General features: G+C 40.0%; 1 protein-coding gene across 1 annotated transcript; it reads left to right on the top strand.

Moving 5' to 3' along the window:
• Positions 1–13,812: 13,812 nt before the first annotated feature.
• LOC308352707 (olfactory receptor 7C1-like) lies at positions 13,813–14,751 on the top strand (the record flags this gene model as incomplete). The annotated part of the gene is made up of 1 exon (XM_080819031.1): positions 13,813–14,751. The coding sequence occupies one exon, from the start codon at positions 13,813–13,815 to the stop codon at positions 14,749–14,751; it is 939 nt and encodes a 312-aa protein (XP_080675157.1).
• Between the last annotated feature and the right edge of the window lie 1,211 nt (positions 14,752–15,962).

Here is a 15,962-nt window from a genome sequence, read left to right as displayed (position 1 = left end):
TATCGGAGGGGGAGACAAACCGTGAGAAACTGTGGGCTCTGGGAAACAACCTGAGGGTTTTGGAGGGGCGGGGGAGGGGACATTGGGAGAGTGTAGTGTTGGGTATTAAGGAGGGCATTACTGCGTGGAGAGCTGGGTGTGGTGCATAATCAATGAATCTTGGAACACTGAAAAAAAATAAACTAAAAAATTTTATTATGGAAATGTTGAACCACTCTGTTGTACACCTGAAACTAATATTACCTGTATGTTAACTAACTTGCATTTAAATAAAAGCACTGTGTTTTAAAAATTGCATCTTGGAACACTGAAAAAATAAAATAAAGTTTAAATAAAAAAGTGGTCACATACTCTTTTACACTTTGCTGGTCTTGGAAGCTTTTTTTCTCTCCATCCATATTGAATATCAGTCTAGCTGGATAAAGTATTCTTGGCTTCATGTTCTTTTCATTTAGTGCCCTGAATACATCTTGCCAGCCCTTTCTGGCTTGCCAAGTTTCTGTGGACAGGTCTGCGTTATTCTGATGGGAGTTACTCTGTGTGGAAGGTATCTCTTCCCCCTAGCTGCTTTCAAGAGCTCCTGTCTAAAATTATGATTCATCAGTTTCAAAATCAGGTGTCTGGAGGTCTTTATAGATTCCACAACCTTGGTAGGGGACCTTTCTGTCTCTAGGACACGAACGCTGGTTCCATTCCTCAGACTGGGAAAATTTTCATGGAGAATTTGTTCAACGATATCCTCTAGTTTCTTTCTTTCTCCTCCCCCTCAGGGATTCCAATAATTCTGATGTTGGGATGTTTCACGGTGTCATTTATTTCCCTAAGTCTGTTTTCATGGCTCCTGAACTGTTTGTTCTAGGCCTCCTCCTGATCCTTTTTCTCTATCAGTTTGTCCTCCAGATCACTAATTCTATCTTCTGCCTCAGTTACCCCAGCTATTAGAGAATTTAGATTAGATTGGAACTCATTGATAGCATTGTTAACATCATCCCTGGTGGCTTTCACTTCTGCCTTAATCAATTCCATGTTGTGATTAATGGTTTTCTCCAACCTAGCCATTGCCTGGTTAATTGTTAGCCTGAATTCCCTTCCTGACATACTGTTTTTGTCCGTATCCAGTAGCTCTGGTGGAGACGACACATTCTCTGAATTTTTCTTCTCTTGGAAATTCCTCCTCCTAGTCCTTTTGGTGAGAGATGGCTGAACGGATGTGTAGCTGAATGTATCAACTGTGATCCAGGCAAGGTGCACCCTGGAACGCTTCTGAGCAATTGGGAGTCCCCACCAAAAAGAGAGGAAAAAAGAGAGAAAAAGAGAGATATGGGAAAAAAAGGAGAGAAGACCCTAACGGTAAAATTTATAAAGTATACAAACCAAAACAGACAAACAAAAAGACCGACAAAAGTAAATGACAAGAAAAAAAAGAACCCAGCCAAAATGAACCCCAAGTATAAGATTTATATACTACCAGAACAAAAACAAATACACAGAAACACTGACAGAAGAAAAAGATGGGAGGGTGGCTATAAACCCTCAGTGTGGGCAAGGAAGGTTATTTTGACTCTTCCTGACTGTATCTTGATATCTTTGTTAAAGGACTCAAGTTTCCCGAGATAAAGGGGGACTAAAACTGGTTTATATATAAGGGTAGTATTGATCGGGGAAAGGAGATTACCTTGAAGCTTATCTCTATATGAATATTAAAAAAATAGTTAATCAAAAAAGAACCACAGGTATATGTATCGAAAAAATTCAAGTTAAAAGATTATTATGGAATTTGTTGTATTGACCTCTCATTGTGATGGTAAATAGGTTAAAAAATTATAAAAAATTAAAAAGAACAAGAATGGGGGAACAAATTAAAAATAAAAGTTGTGTCTGTGAAGTATACAGGTTTTAGGTCAATACCAGAACCTTAATATCTTCTTTTCCCCTGATATTGGGTTTTCCAAGACAGCATGGTACTGGCACAAAAACAGTGGAAAAGAGAAAAGAGCCCAGATATAGACCCTCAACATTATGGTCAACTAATCTTCGACAAAGCGGAAAAAAATATACAGTGGAAAAAAGACAGTCTCTTCAGTAAATGGTGCTGGCAAAATTGGAGAGCTATTTGTAGAAGAATGAAACTCGACCATTCTCTTACACCATACACAAAGATAAACTCGAAATGGATGGAAGTCCTCAACGTGAGACAGGAATCCATCAGAATCCTAAGAGGAACATAGGCAGTATCCTCTTCGACATCGGCCACAGCAACTTCTTTCAAGACATGTCTCCAAAGGCCAAGGAAACAAAACCAAAAGTGAACTTTTGGGACTTCATCAAGATCAAAAGCTTCTGCACAGCAAAAGAAACAGTCAACAAAACAAAGAGGCAACCCATGGAATGGGAGAAGATATTCACAAATGACAGTACAGACAAAAGGTTGATTTCCAGGATCTATAAAGAACTTCTCAAACTCAACACACACAAAACAGATAATCATATCAAAAAATGGAGAGAAGACATGAACAGACCCTTCTCCAATGAAGACATACAGATGGCTAACAGACACATGAAAACATGTTCATCATCACTAACCATCAGGGAGATTCAAATCAAAACCACAATGAGATACCACCTTACACCAGTTAGAATGGCCAAAATTAGCAAGAGAGTAAGTAATGTGTGTTGGAGAGGATGTGGAGAAAGGGGAACCCTCTTCCACTGTTGGTGGGAATGCAAACTGGTGCAGCCACTTTGGAGAACAGTGTGGAGATTCCTCAGGAAATTAAAAATAGAGCTTCCCTATGACCCTGCAATTGCACTACTGGGTATTTACCCCAAAGATACAGATGTAGTGAAAAGAAGGGCCATCTGTACCCCAATGTTTATAGCAGCAATGGCCACGGTCGCCAAACTGTGGAAAGAACCAAGATGCCCTTCAACAGAAGAATGGATAAGGAAGATGTGGTCCATCTACACTATGGCGTATTATGCCTCCATCAGAAAGGACGAATACCCATCTTTTGTATCAACATGGACGGGACTGGAGAGATTATGCTGAGTGATATGTCAAGCCGAGAGAGTCAATGATCATATGGTTTTGCTTATTTGTGGAGCATAAGGAATAACATGGAGGACATGGGGAGATGGAGAGGAGAAGGGAGTTGGGGGAAATTGGAGGGGGAGACATACATGAGAGACAGAGAGTCCATGAGAGACTATGGACTCTGAAAAACAATCTGAGGGTTTTGAAGGGGCGGAGGGTGTGAGGTTGGGTGAGCCTAGTGGTAGGTATTATGGAAGGCAGGTATTGCATGGAACACTGGGTGTGGTACATAAACAATGAATTGTGGTGCACTGAAGAGAAATAAAAAAAATTAAGAAAGGCAGACAAGACACATAATTACATGATTTCATGTATATGAAGTCTCTAAAGTCACCACTCTTAGAAATAGAAACTAGAACAGTGGTTATCTGAAACCAAGGGGAGGGGGAATGGGAATTGTTCAATGTGGACAGAATTTCAGCTCTGCAAGATGGAAAAGTTCTAGAGCTCTGTTGTTAATATTCCTGGGCTGTACACTTAAAGATGGTTAAGATGTAAATTTTATGATATCTGCTTTACCATAATAAAAAAAGAATAAAATAAAGTTAAAAGATGAATTGTTTGGGTCTTCTGCTATTGAATTTTTGTACATGTTTTGGATATTAATTTGTCATCAAGTATGTGGTTTGCCAATTTTTTCTTTGTGGGTTGCCTTTTCACTTGGGAAATAGTGCCTTTCAATGCACAAATAGTTTGAACTTACAGAAGTAATTTTTTCTCTGGTTGCCCGTGTCCTTGATATTATATACTGGAAATCTTGGTCAAATCCAGTATCATAAAGATGTACCATTGTGTTTCCTTCTATGTACTTACAGTGTTACTTCTTGTGGTTAGATCTGTGATCCGTTTGGAGTCATGTTTGTAGATCATGGGCAGAAAGTTCACCTTCAAGTTTTTGCAGATGGAAATCTTGGTTTCCCATCACTATTGCTTGGAATGGCTGTCTGGTTACCATCAAACTGTCCTGGCAATATAAAAAATCATTCAAAGTGGTTTTGATTTGAATCTCCCTGATGGCTAGTGATGATGAACATTTTTTCATGTGTCTGGTAGCCATTTGTATGTCTTCATTGGAGAAGTGTCTGTTCATATCTTCTGCCCATTTTTTAATATGATTATCTGTTTTGTGTGTGTTGAGTTTGAGGAGTTCTTTATAGATCCTGGATATCAACCTTTTATCTGTACTGTCATTTGCAAATATCTTCTCCCATTCCGTGGGTTGCCTCTTTGTTTTGATGACTGTTTCTTTTGCTGTGCAGAAGCTTTTTATCTTGATGAAGTCCCAGAAGTTCATCTTTGCCTTTGTTTCCTTCGCCTTTGGAGACATATCTTGAAAGAAGTTGCTGTGGCTGATATCAAAGAGGTTACTCCCTATGTTCTCCTCGAGGATTCTGATGGATTCCTGTCTCACGTTGAGGTCTTTTATCCATTTCGAGTTTATCTTTGTGTACGGTGTAAGAGAATGGTCAAGTTTCATTCTTCTACATATAGCTGTCCAGTTTTCCCAGCACCATTTATTGAAGAGACTGTCTTTTTTCCACTGGATATTTTTTCGTGTTTTGTCAAAGATTATTTGACCATAGAGTTGAGGGTCCATATCTGGGCTCTCTACTCTGTTCCACTGGTCCATGTGTCTGTTTTTATGCCAGTACCATGCTGTCTTGGTGATCACAGCTTTGTAGTAAAGCTTGAAATCAGGTAACGTGATGCCATCAGTTTTATTTTTGTTTTTCAACATTTCCTTAGCAATTCGGGGTCTCTTCTGATTCCATACGAATTTTAGTATTATTTGCTCCAGCTCTTTGAAAAATACTGGTGGAATTTTGATTGGCCAAAATTAGCAAGACAGGAAACAACGTGTGTTGGAGAGGATGTGGAGAAAGGGGAACCCTCTTCCACTGTTGGTGGGAATGCAAACTGGTGCAGCCACTTTGGAGAACAGTGTGGAGATTCCTCAGGAAATTAAAAATAGATCTTCCCTATGACCCTGCAATTGCACTGCTGGGTATTTACCCCAAAGATACAGATGTAGTGAAAAGAAGGGCCATCTGTACCCCAATGTTTATAGCAGCAATGGCCACAGTCGCCAAACTGTGGAAAGAACCAAGATGCCCTTCAACGGATGAATGGATAAGGAAGATGTGGTCCATATACACTATGGAGTATTATGCCTCCATCAGAAAGGACGAATACCCAACTTTTGTAGCAACATGGACAGGATTGGAAGAGATTATGCTGAGTGAAATAAGTCAAACAGAGAAAGTCAAGTATCATATGGTTTCACTTATTGGTGGAGCATAACAAATAATATAGAGGACAAGGGTAGATGGAGAGGAGAAGGGAGTTGAGGGAAATTGGAAGGGGAGGTGAACCATGAGAGACTATGGACTCTGAAAAACAACCTGAGGGTTTTGAAGGGGCGGGGTGGGAGGGTGGGGGAACCAGGTGGTGGGTATTAGGGAGGGCACAGATTGCATGGAGCACTGGGTGTGGTGAAAAAACAATGAATAATGTTACGCTGAAAATAAATAAAAAATTAAAAAAAAATGGCTAACAAAAAAAAAATCATTCAATCATATACATGAGAGTATATATATATGTGAACTTTCTCCTAGTCCAGTGATTTCTGTTTCTGTTTGTGTTGTTGTTATTGAAAACAGATTGATTTAAAAGTATAATGTGATATCTCTGAAAATCATGTTTCCCCCTCTCCCTGGGATTTTTTTTATGAAAGTATAATAACATACATTGTTATATTAGCTTCAAGTGCACAACATAATGATCCAACAATTGTGTATACTGTTCGGTGTTCATGGGGATAAGTGTAGTCTTAATCCCCGTTATTTATCTCACCCATCTCCTCACCCACCTCCCCTTTGGCAATCACCAATTTTTTTCTGTATTTAAGAGTCTGTGTTTTTTTGGCTCTTTTTTCCTGGTTTGTTTGCGTGTTTTGTTTCTTAAATTCCATATATGATTGACATCAAATGGTATTGGTCTTCCTCAGACTGACTTATTTCACTCAGCACTATACCTTTAGCTCCATCTATGTGGCAAACTTGCATACTATTTTATGTTTGTTTTTTTTAACTTGTAAAAGTGTCCATTCATTCTCTATTTTTCAATCTATACTTTTTCAGTTTTCTTTGACTACTGTAGTAGCAAGAGTGTACGTATAACATTGTCACAGGATGACTTTTCCACAGGGTGCGCTCGATCCTGGACATCCCATCACGAAATCTGCACTGACACTCAACTATTTTCATAAAAAAAAAAAACATGTCAGCCTGTAGCCAAAATGTAAGCATCTCTGCTATCTGAATGCTGTCTCACTGCCCAGGGGCAGGTTTCAATGATCATCCTTAGCCCCTTATTACTGGTCAGCAAGTGTGAAGTACAGGAAATATCTTGACTGTACCTTAACAGTCTAACTGCCACGTTGACTGCCCTGATACCCCTTCTTGGAGTGCTCTTACCCCTTTCTCTGACATCAAGACTCAGAACAATTAAAAGCTTGTTTGGGAAGCCTTCACTCATCTCCCCTGGAAGAGTCGATCATGTTGGTGTTCTCTTTGTCAGGTGTCAGGGCCACTTCAGCTTAGTGCACTCATTTGTTGTTCTGTCTCTTGCCCTGTTTTAACTGTGAGCCATGTCTTACACTTTTCTTTATCCCCAGGATGTAGCTTAGTACCTACTGTATCGATCCCTGCTGTCCAAGTGTTTGCAAGATGCCCAAAGAGGCTAATGGTCGAGCCATGTTAAACAGACACTGTGTACAATGAAGGAGAATGAGGTGCAGAACAGGAAAAGCATTGTGGGGTCTGGGGAATCCGTGATCATGAGACAACAGAAGAGGGTCCAGATGGGAGAAAGAAGAGATTTAGGGAACATGGAATCTCTCTTCCAAATAAAGAATTGCATATTCATTATGGGGTACTCTGGCTTAGTGAGACCCTCTACAGGGAGAGGACCTCCTTGTGGGATCAAAGAGTTTAATGGGATAAGAGACAATCATGGAATGCCCAGGCGGTGTCCTAATACCAACACTGGGACTAGTTTGCATTCTGTGTTTCTGACCAAGTCTTTCAATGGGAAGTGAGACAAAAGAATATTTCATTAATGAGACTCCTGGGAATTCATCCTCTATAGCCACAGAAATTGAAAATGTCTCTGCTGCACCCACTGACTTCATCTTTTCTAATCTCAGGTGATACAAACACATAACTGTGCCTTCCAAAGCCTTCATGAGTGGGACCATGTCTCTTCCTTTCCTGGGGGCATAACTTCCAACCTCACCAATCATCCATGGGAGAAAATGGGTCGGTGATCTCATGCTGTTCTGTGATAACATCTGGGTGAGTCACAAGTGCTGGGGACATGTGGTATGGTGGGAAGGACCCCTTTTGTTGGTGAATATTGTTGGGGGATTGACAGGGACAATAAGTTAAGGAGAGTTTAATAAAGCTAAGGCCTGCCTGTTAAGGCTTTGATTCTGGAGAGAAACTCTGGCTACACTAAACTACCTCTTCCTGATCTGTCTTCTCCGGAGTAATGATTAAGCATAGAGACTCCATTCTTCAACAGTCTTTCCTCTGTTTCATTGTTTGTTCTTTCATTTTTGAGAGTGACTGTTTATCATTATTCAGCCATTTGTTATTGTAGTCTTTCAACAAACATTTTTCAGTATTTATCACATGGTAAACACTACCATTTATTGTGGGCATAAATAAGACGTTTCTTCTCTCAAGGTACTCACTGTGTAAACGAAGTGAGAGATGTAAAAATAAGTAAATGTGATATCGTGAGGTTGCATTGAAATCTGTGGAAGTATCCAAAAAAGTTGACTCTTTATCTTTGAACATCTTTTTTTTTTCCCAAAAAGTTAACTCTTTCATGGGAGTTAGTGAAGTCTTCACAGACAAGATTATAATGGAACTGACCATTGAAGGAGGTGTTGGAGTCCTTCCAGGGGGACACTGGGTGTGATCAGTCCAGGAAGAAACAGCAGAGGAGGAAATTTAGAGATTAATTAAACTAGAAGTTGTGCTGCTATGATTAGAAACACTTCTTACTGATCTGACCAACAATCAGTAGCAGGATATGCAAAATGGGTGAATAGACAACTGGCCTGGTAGGAAATCATATGTTAAGAAAGAATCAAGTGTTTTGGCTACAGGGTTGAAATTTAATTCTGAAATTAGTGAAGCATTAGTGCAGGTTTTAAAGGTCAGGGGATATCTATGCATAGGTCTGCTCTGTGGAAAAGTGACATAGGTTAATGTAAGGATCAAACTGTTACTGTGCTCAGAGTGTGAGAGGGACATTGAGGGATAGAAATAGCACCATGAGCACGAGATGGGAGACAAGCGATGGGTCTCTGAGGGGGTGGACATCATGGATAAAAAATTCAGATGATTTTTTTTTCATTCATTATTAAGTTTTTTCTAGAAACTGTACCAGACATCTTCTCTTTTTCATTTGTATACATTAGTTATTACTACAAACAGTGCTAGACATATCATATCACAGTCGTCATTTTATTGAAAGCTTCCAAAAAGTATGAATTTGTTATCAGTCTTTTAATTTATGGATGGAAGTGTCGCTGACAACAGTGATACTGCTTACAGAAAACATGTACTGGAACCTAAGATGTTGTCAGAGTTCAGTGTTTCCAAAGATTTTGCATTTCATTAATAATTTTTTCTTCATTAATTATTTTAAGTTTTATTCAACTTAAGTTTTTGAACAGTTGTACACTTAAACACAAAACAAATTGCTGTGATAGTTAGGAGAGTTCTCACAAGCCCCCTTCCCAGTATCTGGTGTTATCATTACATTGTGTCTGTTATACATGTTACGTGTAATCCTCTTATCTGCTGAGCTTCCACACACGTGAATTTTCTCAGGCCTCCTTCGCTCTTGAAGTAATTGATGGTTTTGAGGAGTACTAGGCGGGTGTTCTATAAAATTATCTTCTTTTGGTCTTGCCTCATTGTTCTTTTCTTCCTGAGTAGGCTAGGACTGTGGGCGTGGGATAAGAAGACCAGAGAGATAAACTGCCATACTCATCTCATGTTATCGAGGGTACACACTATCAACATGACTGCCCTCATTGGAGTTGCTGCTGAAGCGCTGGCTGCATGGGGTTTTCCAGATTTCTCTACTGTGGTTACTTTCCCCCCTTTGTTTCCCTACTGTACTCTTGTAGGGACTTTTCTAAGTGTAGCCTCATTCCTAAGTAGTGGGAATTATTCTCCACCTCCTTGAAAATGGAATATCTATGTACATCATTGGTATTCTTGTGCCCTCTAGTGGGCGTCTTCTCCATTTTTTCCCACTTATTTACATTGGTGTGCACTCCTTGATACTGATAATATAGTCTGTGTTTTAACCCAGTACTATTCATTTTGTTGCTCAATTTGTTCCAGCTTTGGTAATAGAGAACTCCTTCAGTCAGCTAATATGCCTCTTTGGCGTGTCTCTATTCTTGGCTTTTTAGGGTAGCATTTGATTACTGTCTTACAGTAAAAGAAACTTCAGCTTCAGCTTCGGCTTCTGTATTTTCCCTCCCGAGCCCTAGCATCAGGGATTCCTGCAAGGAGTCCTGTTTCATTTTATTGGATCATGGGAGTGGCTCGAAGATCTGGGTGCCAGGTGTGCTTGCTGCTGTCAGGGTCTCTATATACCCTCCACTGATGTGGTGAGGAAACGTATGAATGTATACTCTGTGTATAAGCGTGCGTGCACGCACGCACACGCGCACGCGCACACACACACACACAGAGATAGAGATAGAGATAGATAGAGATAGAGACAGATATATACAACTCTCTGTAACTATGTCAAGCTAAAGCAAGTTCATACTAATGGCTCCAGCTCCCATTCATTGCCACATGGATCATCCTAGCCTCTCCACCTTGCTTACATGTAAACTCCCACACCAAATGACCCACAATTTACTCTCCATTTTTTTATAACTTCAATTTCAGTTCACATGTGTAGAGTATCAGCATCGTTAACAGTTCTCTCTGGGATACACCTGTATTAACTGTAGTAGAATCTTTCTGTACAATTTCATCTCCAGTTTCGGTGACTCCACTCAGTCTCCAGATCACATATTTCTGCATTTTTGCCCACATGCTTCATTAAGATTTTTTTTTCATGAAATTGTAAAGTAGTTAGATTGTTTTTTATTTTTTCACATGGAATATTCCATTCTGGGATTTCTTCACTCCTCTGTGTTTTGTGTGTTTGATTAGTATTTGTTTTTTTTAAATTTTTTAATTTTTAAAATTTCTTTTCAGTGTGCCAGAATTCATTGTTTATGCACCACACCCAGTGCCCCATGCAATACGTGCATTCCATAGTACCCACCACCAGGCTCACCCATCTTCCCACCCCCTGCCCCGTCAAGAACCTCAGATTGTTTTTCAGAGTCCATAGTCTCTCATGGTTTGTCTCCCCCTCCAATTTCCCCCAACTCCCTTCTCCTCTCCATCTCCGCACGTCCTCCGGGTTATTCCTTATGCTCCAGAAATAAGTGAAACCATATGACTGCTTGACTGCTTGACTTATTTCAGTCAGCATGTCTCTTCCAGTCCCATCCATGTTGCAACAAAAGGTGGGTATTCATCCTTTCTGATGGAGGCATAATACTCCATAGTGTAGATGGACCACATCTTCCTTATCCATTCGTCCATTGAATGGCATCTTGGTTCTTTCCACAGTTTGGCGACCGTGGCCATTGCAGCTATGAACATTGGGGTACAGATGGCCCTTCTTTTCACTCCATCTGTATCTTTGGGGTAAATACCCAGCAGTGCAATTGCAGGTCATAGGGAAGCTCTATTTTTAATTTCTGAAGGTATCTCCACACTGTTTTCCAAAGTGGCTGCACCAACTTGCATTCCCACCAACAGTGGAAGAGGGTTCCCCTTTCTCCACATCCTCTCCAACACACGTTGTTTCTTGTCTTGTTAATTTTGGCCATTCTAACTGGTGTAAGGTGCTATCTCAATGTGGTTTTGATGTGAATCTCCCTGATGGCTAGTGATGATGAACATTTTTTCATGTGTCTGATATTGGAGAAATGTCTGTTCATGTCTTCTCTCCATTTTTTGACATGGTTATCTGTTTTGTGTGTGTTTAGTTTGATTTGTATTTGTAACATTGTTGAACTGTATATTAATCTAATGGTTTTTCTTGTTTTTAATTGTGTTATTTTTTTAAATACAATCACCTTCTTTATGAACAGAAATCGTATTACTTCTTCCTTTCTAATTTTCATGCCTTCCCTTCCCTTCCTTTCCCTTTCCCTTCCTTTTCTTTTCCTCTCCTTTCCTTTCTCTTTTTTCACCTTCCTTCCTTCCTTCCTCCCTCCCTCTCTCCCTCCTTTTCTCCTTCTCCTTCTCTGTCACCTTCTCCTTCTCTTACTTTCTTTCTTTCTTTTTCTTTCTCTTCACTGGTTCATTGCTTCATCTGTAATTTGGAATGCTGTGTGTAAAGAAGTTATAAAAGCAGGCATTCTTGCCTTGTTCTTATCTTAGGGTTGCTTTCAGGCTTTCACTATTAAGAATAACATTGAAGGTGGGTTTTCATATGTGACCTATATCACATTGAAGAAGTTTCCTCCTGCTCTTAATTTTTCCAATGTTGTTATTATGAAAGAATGCAGAATTTTGTCAATTTTTTCTACATCTGTTGAGATAATCCTGCCTTTTATCCTTCATTCTGTTAACGTGGTGTATTACAGGGAGGGGTTTTCATAAGTTAAACCATCCTTGCCTTCCAGGAATGCATCCCACTTGGTCATGATGCACAATTCTTTCATACAGCATGAACAAAAGGCTGCTATATTCAGTTGTAATATTTAGTCAAAGATTCCCATGGAATGTTGATCTGTACTTCTCTTCTTGCAATGTCTTTGGCTTCAGTGTAAGTGCAATACTGTCCTCTTGGAATAAAGTAGGAAGTGTTTGCCCTTTGAAGTTTTTTGGAAGAGTTTGAGAAGGATTGGTGTTCATCCTTCTAATTCTGTGTGGATCTCGTGATCTTTAATCATGACTACTCCATTGGAATGTTGAAATTATAAAATGCAATCCTCCTAGGAGAAAGAAGCTCTGTGACTCATGGTATAGCCTTTCCTCTGCTTTCTAATACAGTTGTGCTTCAGTTACAAGGGGTACACAGTACTACCATACTGGACAACACTGTCTTTCATCTTCTCTGCACTCTGTGCTTGTGTGCGTGCATGCGTGCATGTGTGCATGCGTGTATGTGTGTGTGTGTGTGTGTGTATCTGTGTGTAGGGAGCAGAGAAGTTATCATTATAGTACACACTGGTTAAACATTTAGAGCAAGCCGAAGCTGTCTTAGGCAATAAAAAAATGCAGAGTGTAGACCAACTATAGACTGAGGATAGAGAGAGAAAGAGAAAGAATTATAGAGGAATGAATTTTGTTCCATTTGTATATATTACAGAAAATTTGTGCTGTTGTAGACATCATATATGTATATATGCACACTTATATTTATATATATGTACATATATATATATACACATATATACATACACATAGAGGTACATATATATGTACACACACACACACACAGACACACACACACATAGAATGAGAGTGTCCATTGCCTTAGAATGTTTCCAAAGAAGTAGGAGTCTTTGACATCCTCTCTCTGTTCTCCTACATCCAGCACCTGTTCTTGTTGTGTTACCTACTCTGCTCACAGCTTTCTCTTTGATGTTGCCCTACGGTTTCGGTGAGCTCTTGTCTAAGGCTGTTCACACAGGCTCTTTCTCTGTCTTAAGTGTTTTTCTCAAAATTATGTGCGTGGTTCAAGAATCCACTATTCTCAGCTTTCCTGCTCAAAATCCCCTTATCAGAGAAGATACAACGGAAAGTTTTCTCTTCAGTGTAGCACTACCTTGTCTTGCACTATTTTACTTATTAGTGAAAACCACCACTTGAAATGTCATTTGCTCACCCATTAATATTTTATTGCTCCCTCTGAAACACACATATCAGACTCAATCTTGTTAAGGTCAAACACACATCACTAATTTATAATGCTTTCAACAGTGCTTGCCACAAGATAATTGGTTAAAATATTTGTTAAGTGAACAAAAAACATCTCAGGAAATTTATAGAGGACAGCACTTCTTTGGGTAAATGTTTCAATTCAGGACTGCAAGTTTTTCAAGTAACATGGAAAACATGGAGCTTTGGAGGTCCTTGAAATTTTTAGCGAATTGTTCTAGAAGGATAGGTAATGTATGAGAATTAATGAGTGAAGCAATTTGAAAACAAAAATTTCACCAGACAAATCTCAGCATCTCTCTCTCTCTCTCTCTTTCTCTCATCTATCCTGAGAGATAGATGAGAGATAGAGATAGACGAGATAGATGAGATAGATGAGAGAGAGAGAGAGAGAGAGAGAGATGGTGGAGAGAGAGAGAGAACAAAAATGGGCAGAGGAGGAGAGGAGGAGGAAGAGAATCTGACATAGCCTCTGCTCCCAGCAGAGTCCGGTGTGGGGCTTGAACTCACCACCAGGAGATCATGACCTGAGCTGAAATCAAGAGTTGGTTGCTGAACCGACTGAGCCCCCAGGAACCCCAATCACAGCATTTCTTTTAATTCTGTGCTCACTGTTTGTGACTATATTTTGCTCTTGTCTCTGCTCCAGCTGTTTTCAGCAGTTACATGGAACAAAGGAATCAAACTGCTGTTTCAGAATTTATCCTCCTGGGACTTTCAGAGGAGGGAGAACTGCAGCCACTGCTCCTGTGGCAGTTCCTGTCCATGTACCTGCTCACCTTCAGTGGGAACCTGCTCATCATCCTGGCCATTGTCACAGACTCCCGCCTCCACACACCCATGTACTTCTTCCTCTCCAACCTGTCCTTTGTAGACATCTGTTTCACCTCCACCACCATCCCCAAGATGCTTCTGAACCTCCAGACACAGAGCAAAGTGATCACCTATGTAGGCTGCCTCAGCCAGATATACTTTTTCATGGTTTTTGCGGGATTAGACAACTTTCTCTTGACGGTGATGGCCTATGACCGGTTTGCGGCCATCTGTCACCCACTGCACTACATGGTTATCATGAACCCCATGTTCTGTGGCAGCCTGCTTCTGGCATGCTGGGTGTTGAGTGTTCTGGACTCTCTATTACACGACTTACTCATTTTGCAATTGTCCTTTTGTACGCAGTTAGAAATCCCTCACTTTTTTTGTGAACTTAATCAGGTGATCCACCTTGCTTGTTCTGACACCTTCTTCAATAACCTGGCCATTTATCTTTCAAATATACCTCTGGCTTTTGTTTCACTCATTGGTATCCTTTTCTCTTACTCTAGAATTGTAGCCTCTATTTTGAAAATTCCATCTTCTGGGGGCAAGTATAAAGCATTTTCCACGTGTGGGTCTCACCTCTTGGTTGTCTCTTTATTCTATGGTACAGGCTTTGGGGTGTATCTTAGTTCTGAAACTTCTCAAAACTCGAGGACAACTGCCATAGCTTCAGTGATGTACACATTGGTCACACCCATGCTGAACCCCTTCATCTATGGTCTGAGGAACAGAGACATAAAGCTGGCACTCAGAAAGCTCTTGAGCAGGAAGACAGTCTCTGCATAGAAGGATCCTTTTTTCCAAGATAAAGATGTGAGTAACAGGGCTCAAGACCCTAGATGACCCAGATTATGATTTTTTTATGAGTTCATGGAAAGATGATCTACAGTTTATCTTTCTAAACTGTTCAGTCTTTAATTTTTTCATACATAACAATCAACTATCTGTTTATATTTTTCAGTTCGAAGTTTAAAAAAAATTCCAGTTAGTTAACAGATAGTGTAATATTAGGTTCAGGAATAGAATTCAGTAATTTATCACTTACTTACAACATCCAGTGCTCATCACAGCAAATGCCTTCCTCAATCCCAATCACCCATTTAGCACATCCACCCCCCATATCCTCTCCAGCAACCCTTAGTTTGTTTTCTGTTTTTAAGAGTCTGGTTGTGGTCTATTTTCTTAAATATTTATTCATTTATTTATTTCAGAGAGAGATAGAAATAGCATGAGTTGGGGGGGCAGAGGGAGAGGGAGAGAATCTCAACCAGACTCCATGTTGAATGTGGAGTCATTTGCAGAGCTTGATGTCACCACCCTCAGATGATGACCTAGGCCAAAATCAAGAGTCAGTTGCCTATCGGACTGTGCCATCCAGGTGCCCCTTATCTTGCCCAATTTTAAGCTACCAATTTTAGTTCCAATCACAGTCCTAATGGGCCATAGTAACCTGGCCAGCAACATCACCTTAGCATCTTTGGGCTCGGTTTGGAGGAAAAAGAATTGCATTTATTGCTATTTTACAATCTTCACTCAGGGGAAACTGGTTCCATCAATTGAAGATCTGGGTCAGTGATTGATCTCAGGTCTGAGAGTGAAATAGAGACTATGACCTATCAGTGCAGTGATACGGTCACTCTTTTCTTCATGATTTTTGGAGGGATTTTTGTTTTGTTTTGTTTTCCTTAGTTACACAAATTGGATGAGCCCTTAGTAAGCTGCCCATCATTTTTGTTTTATGGAGACACCATGAATAATTTTCCATTTTGAGAAATCCCTGTGGCTCTCACAATTTAGATGAGAATGATGAATTCTTACATGAACGATGAATATCAAACCTCAGATGGTTGTGGGCTGTTGACATTTTCTGTTGACATCCCCCAGTTCAGGATGGGCTGACCACAGGGCTAATCCATTTCAATTTGAGCATGTTCATGGCAACTATCCTACAGGGGAGAAGTTCTGTAGAGCTTTGTCAAGGAGGCCATTACAGCCTC

This window comes from Martes martes, assembly GCF_963455335.1.
Source record: "Martes martes genome assembly, chromosome: 1".
Classification (NCBI taxonomy): Eukaryota; Metazoa; Chordata; class Mammalia; order Carnivora; family Mustelidae; genus Martes; species Martes martes.
The sequence above is the reverse complement of the archived record's forward strand: the minus strand, read 5'-3'. Positions and strand labels throughout refer to the sequence as shown.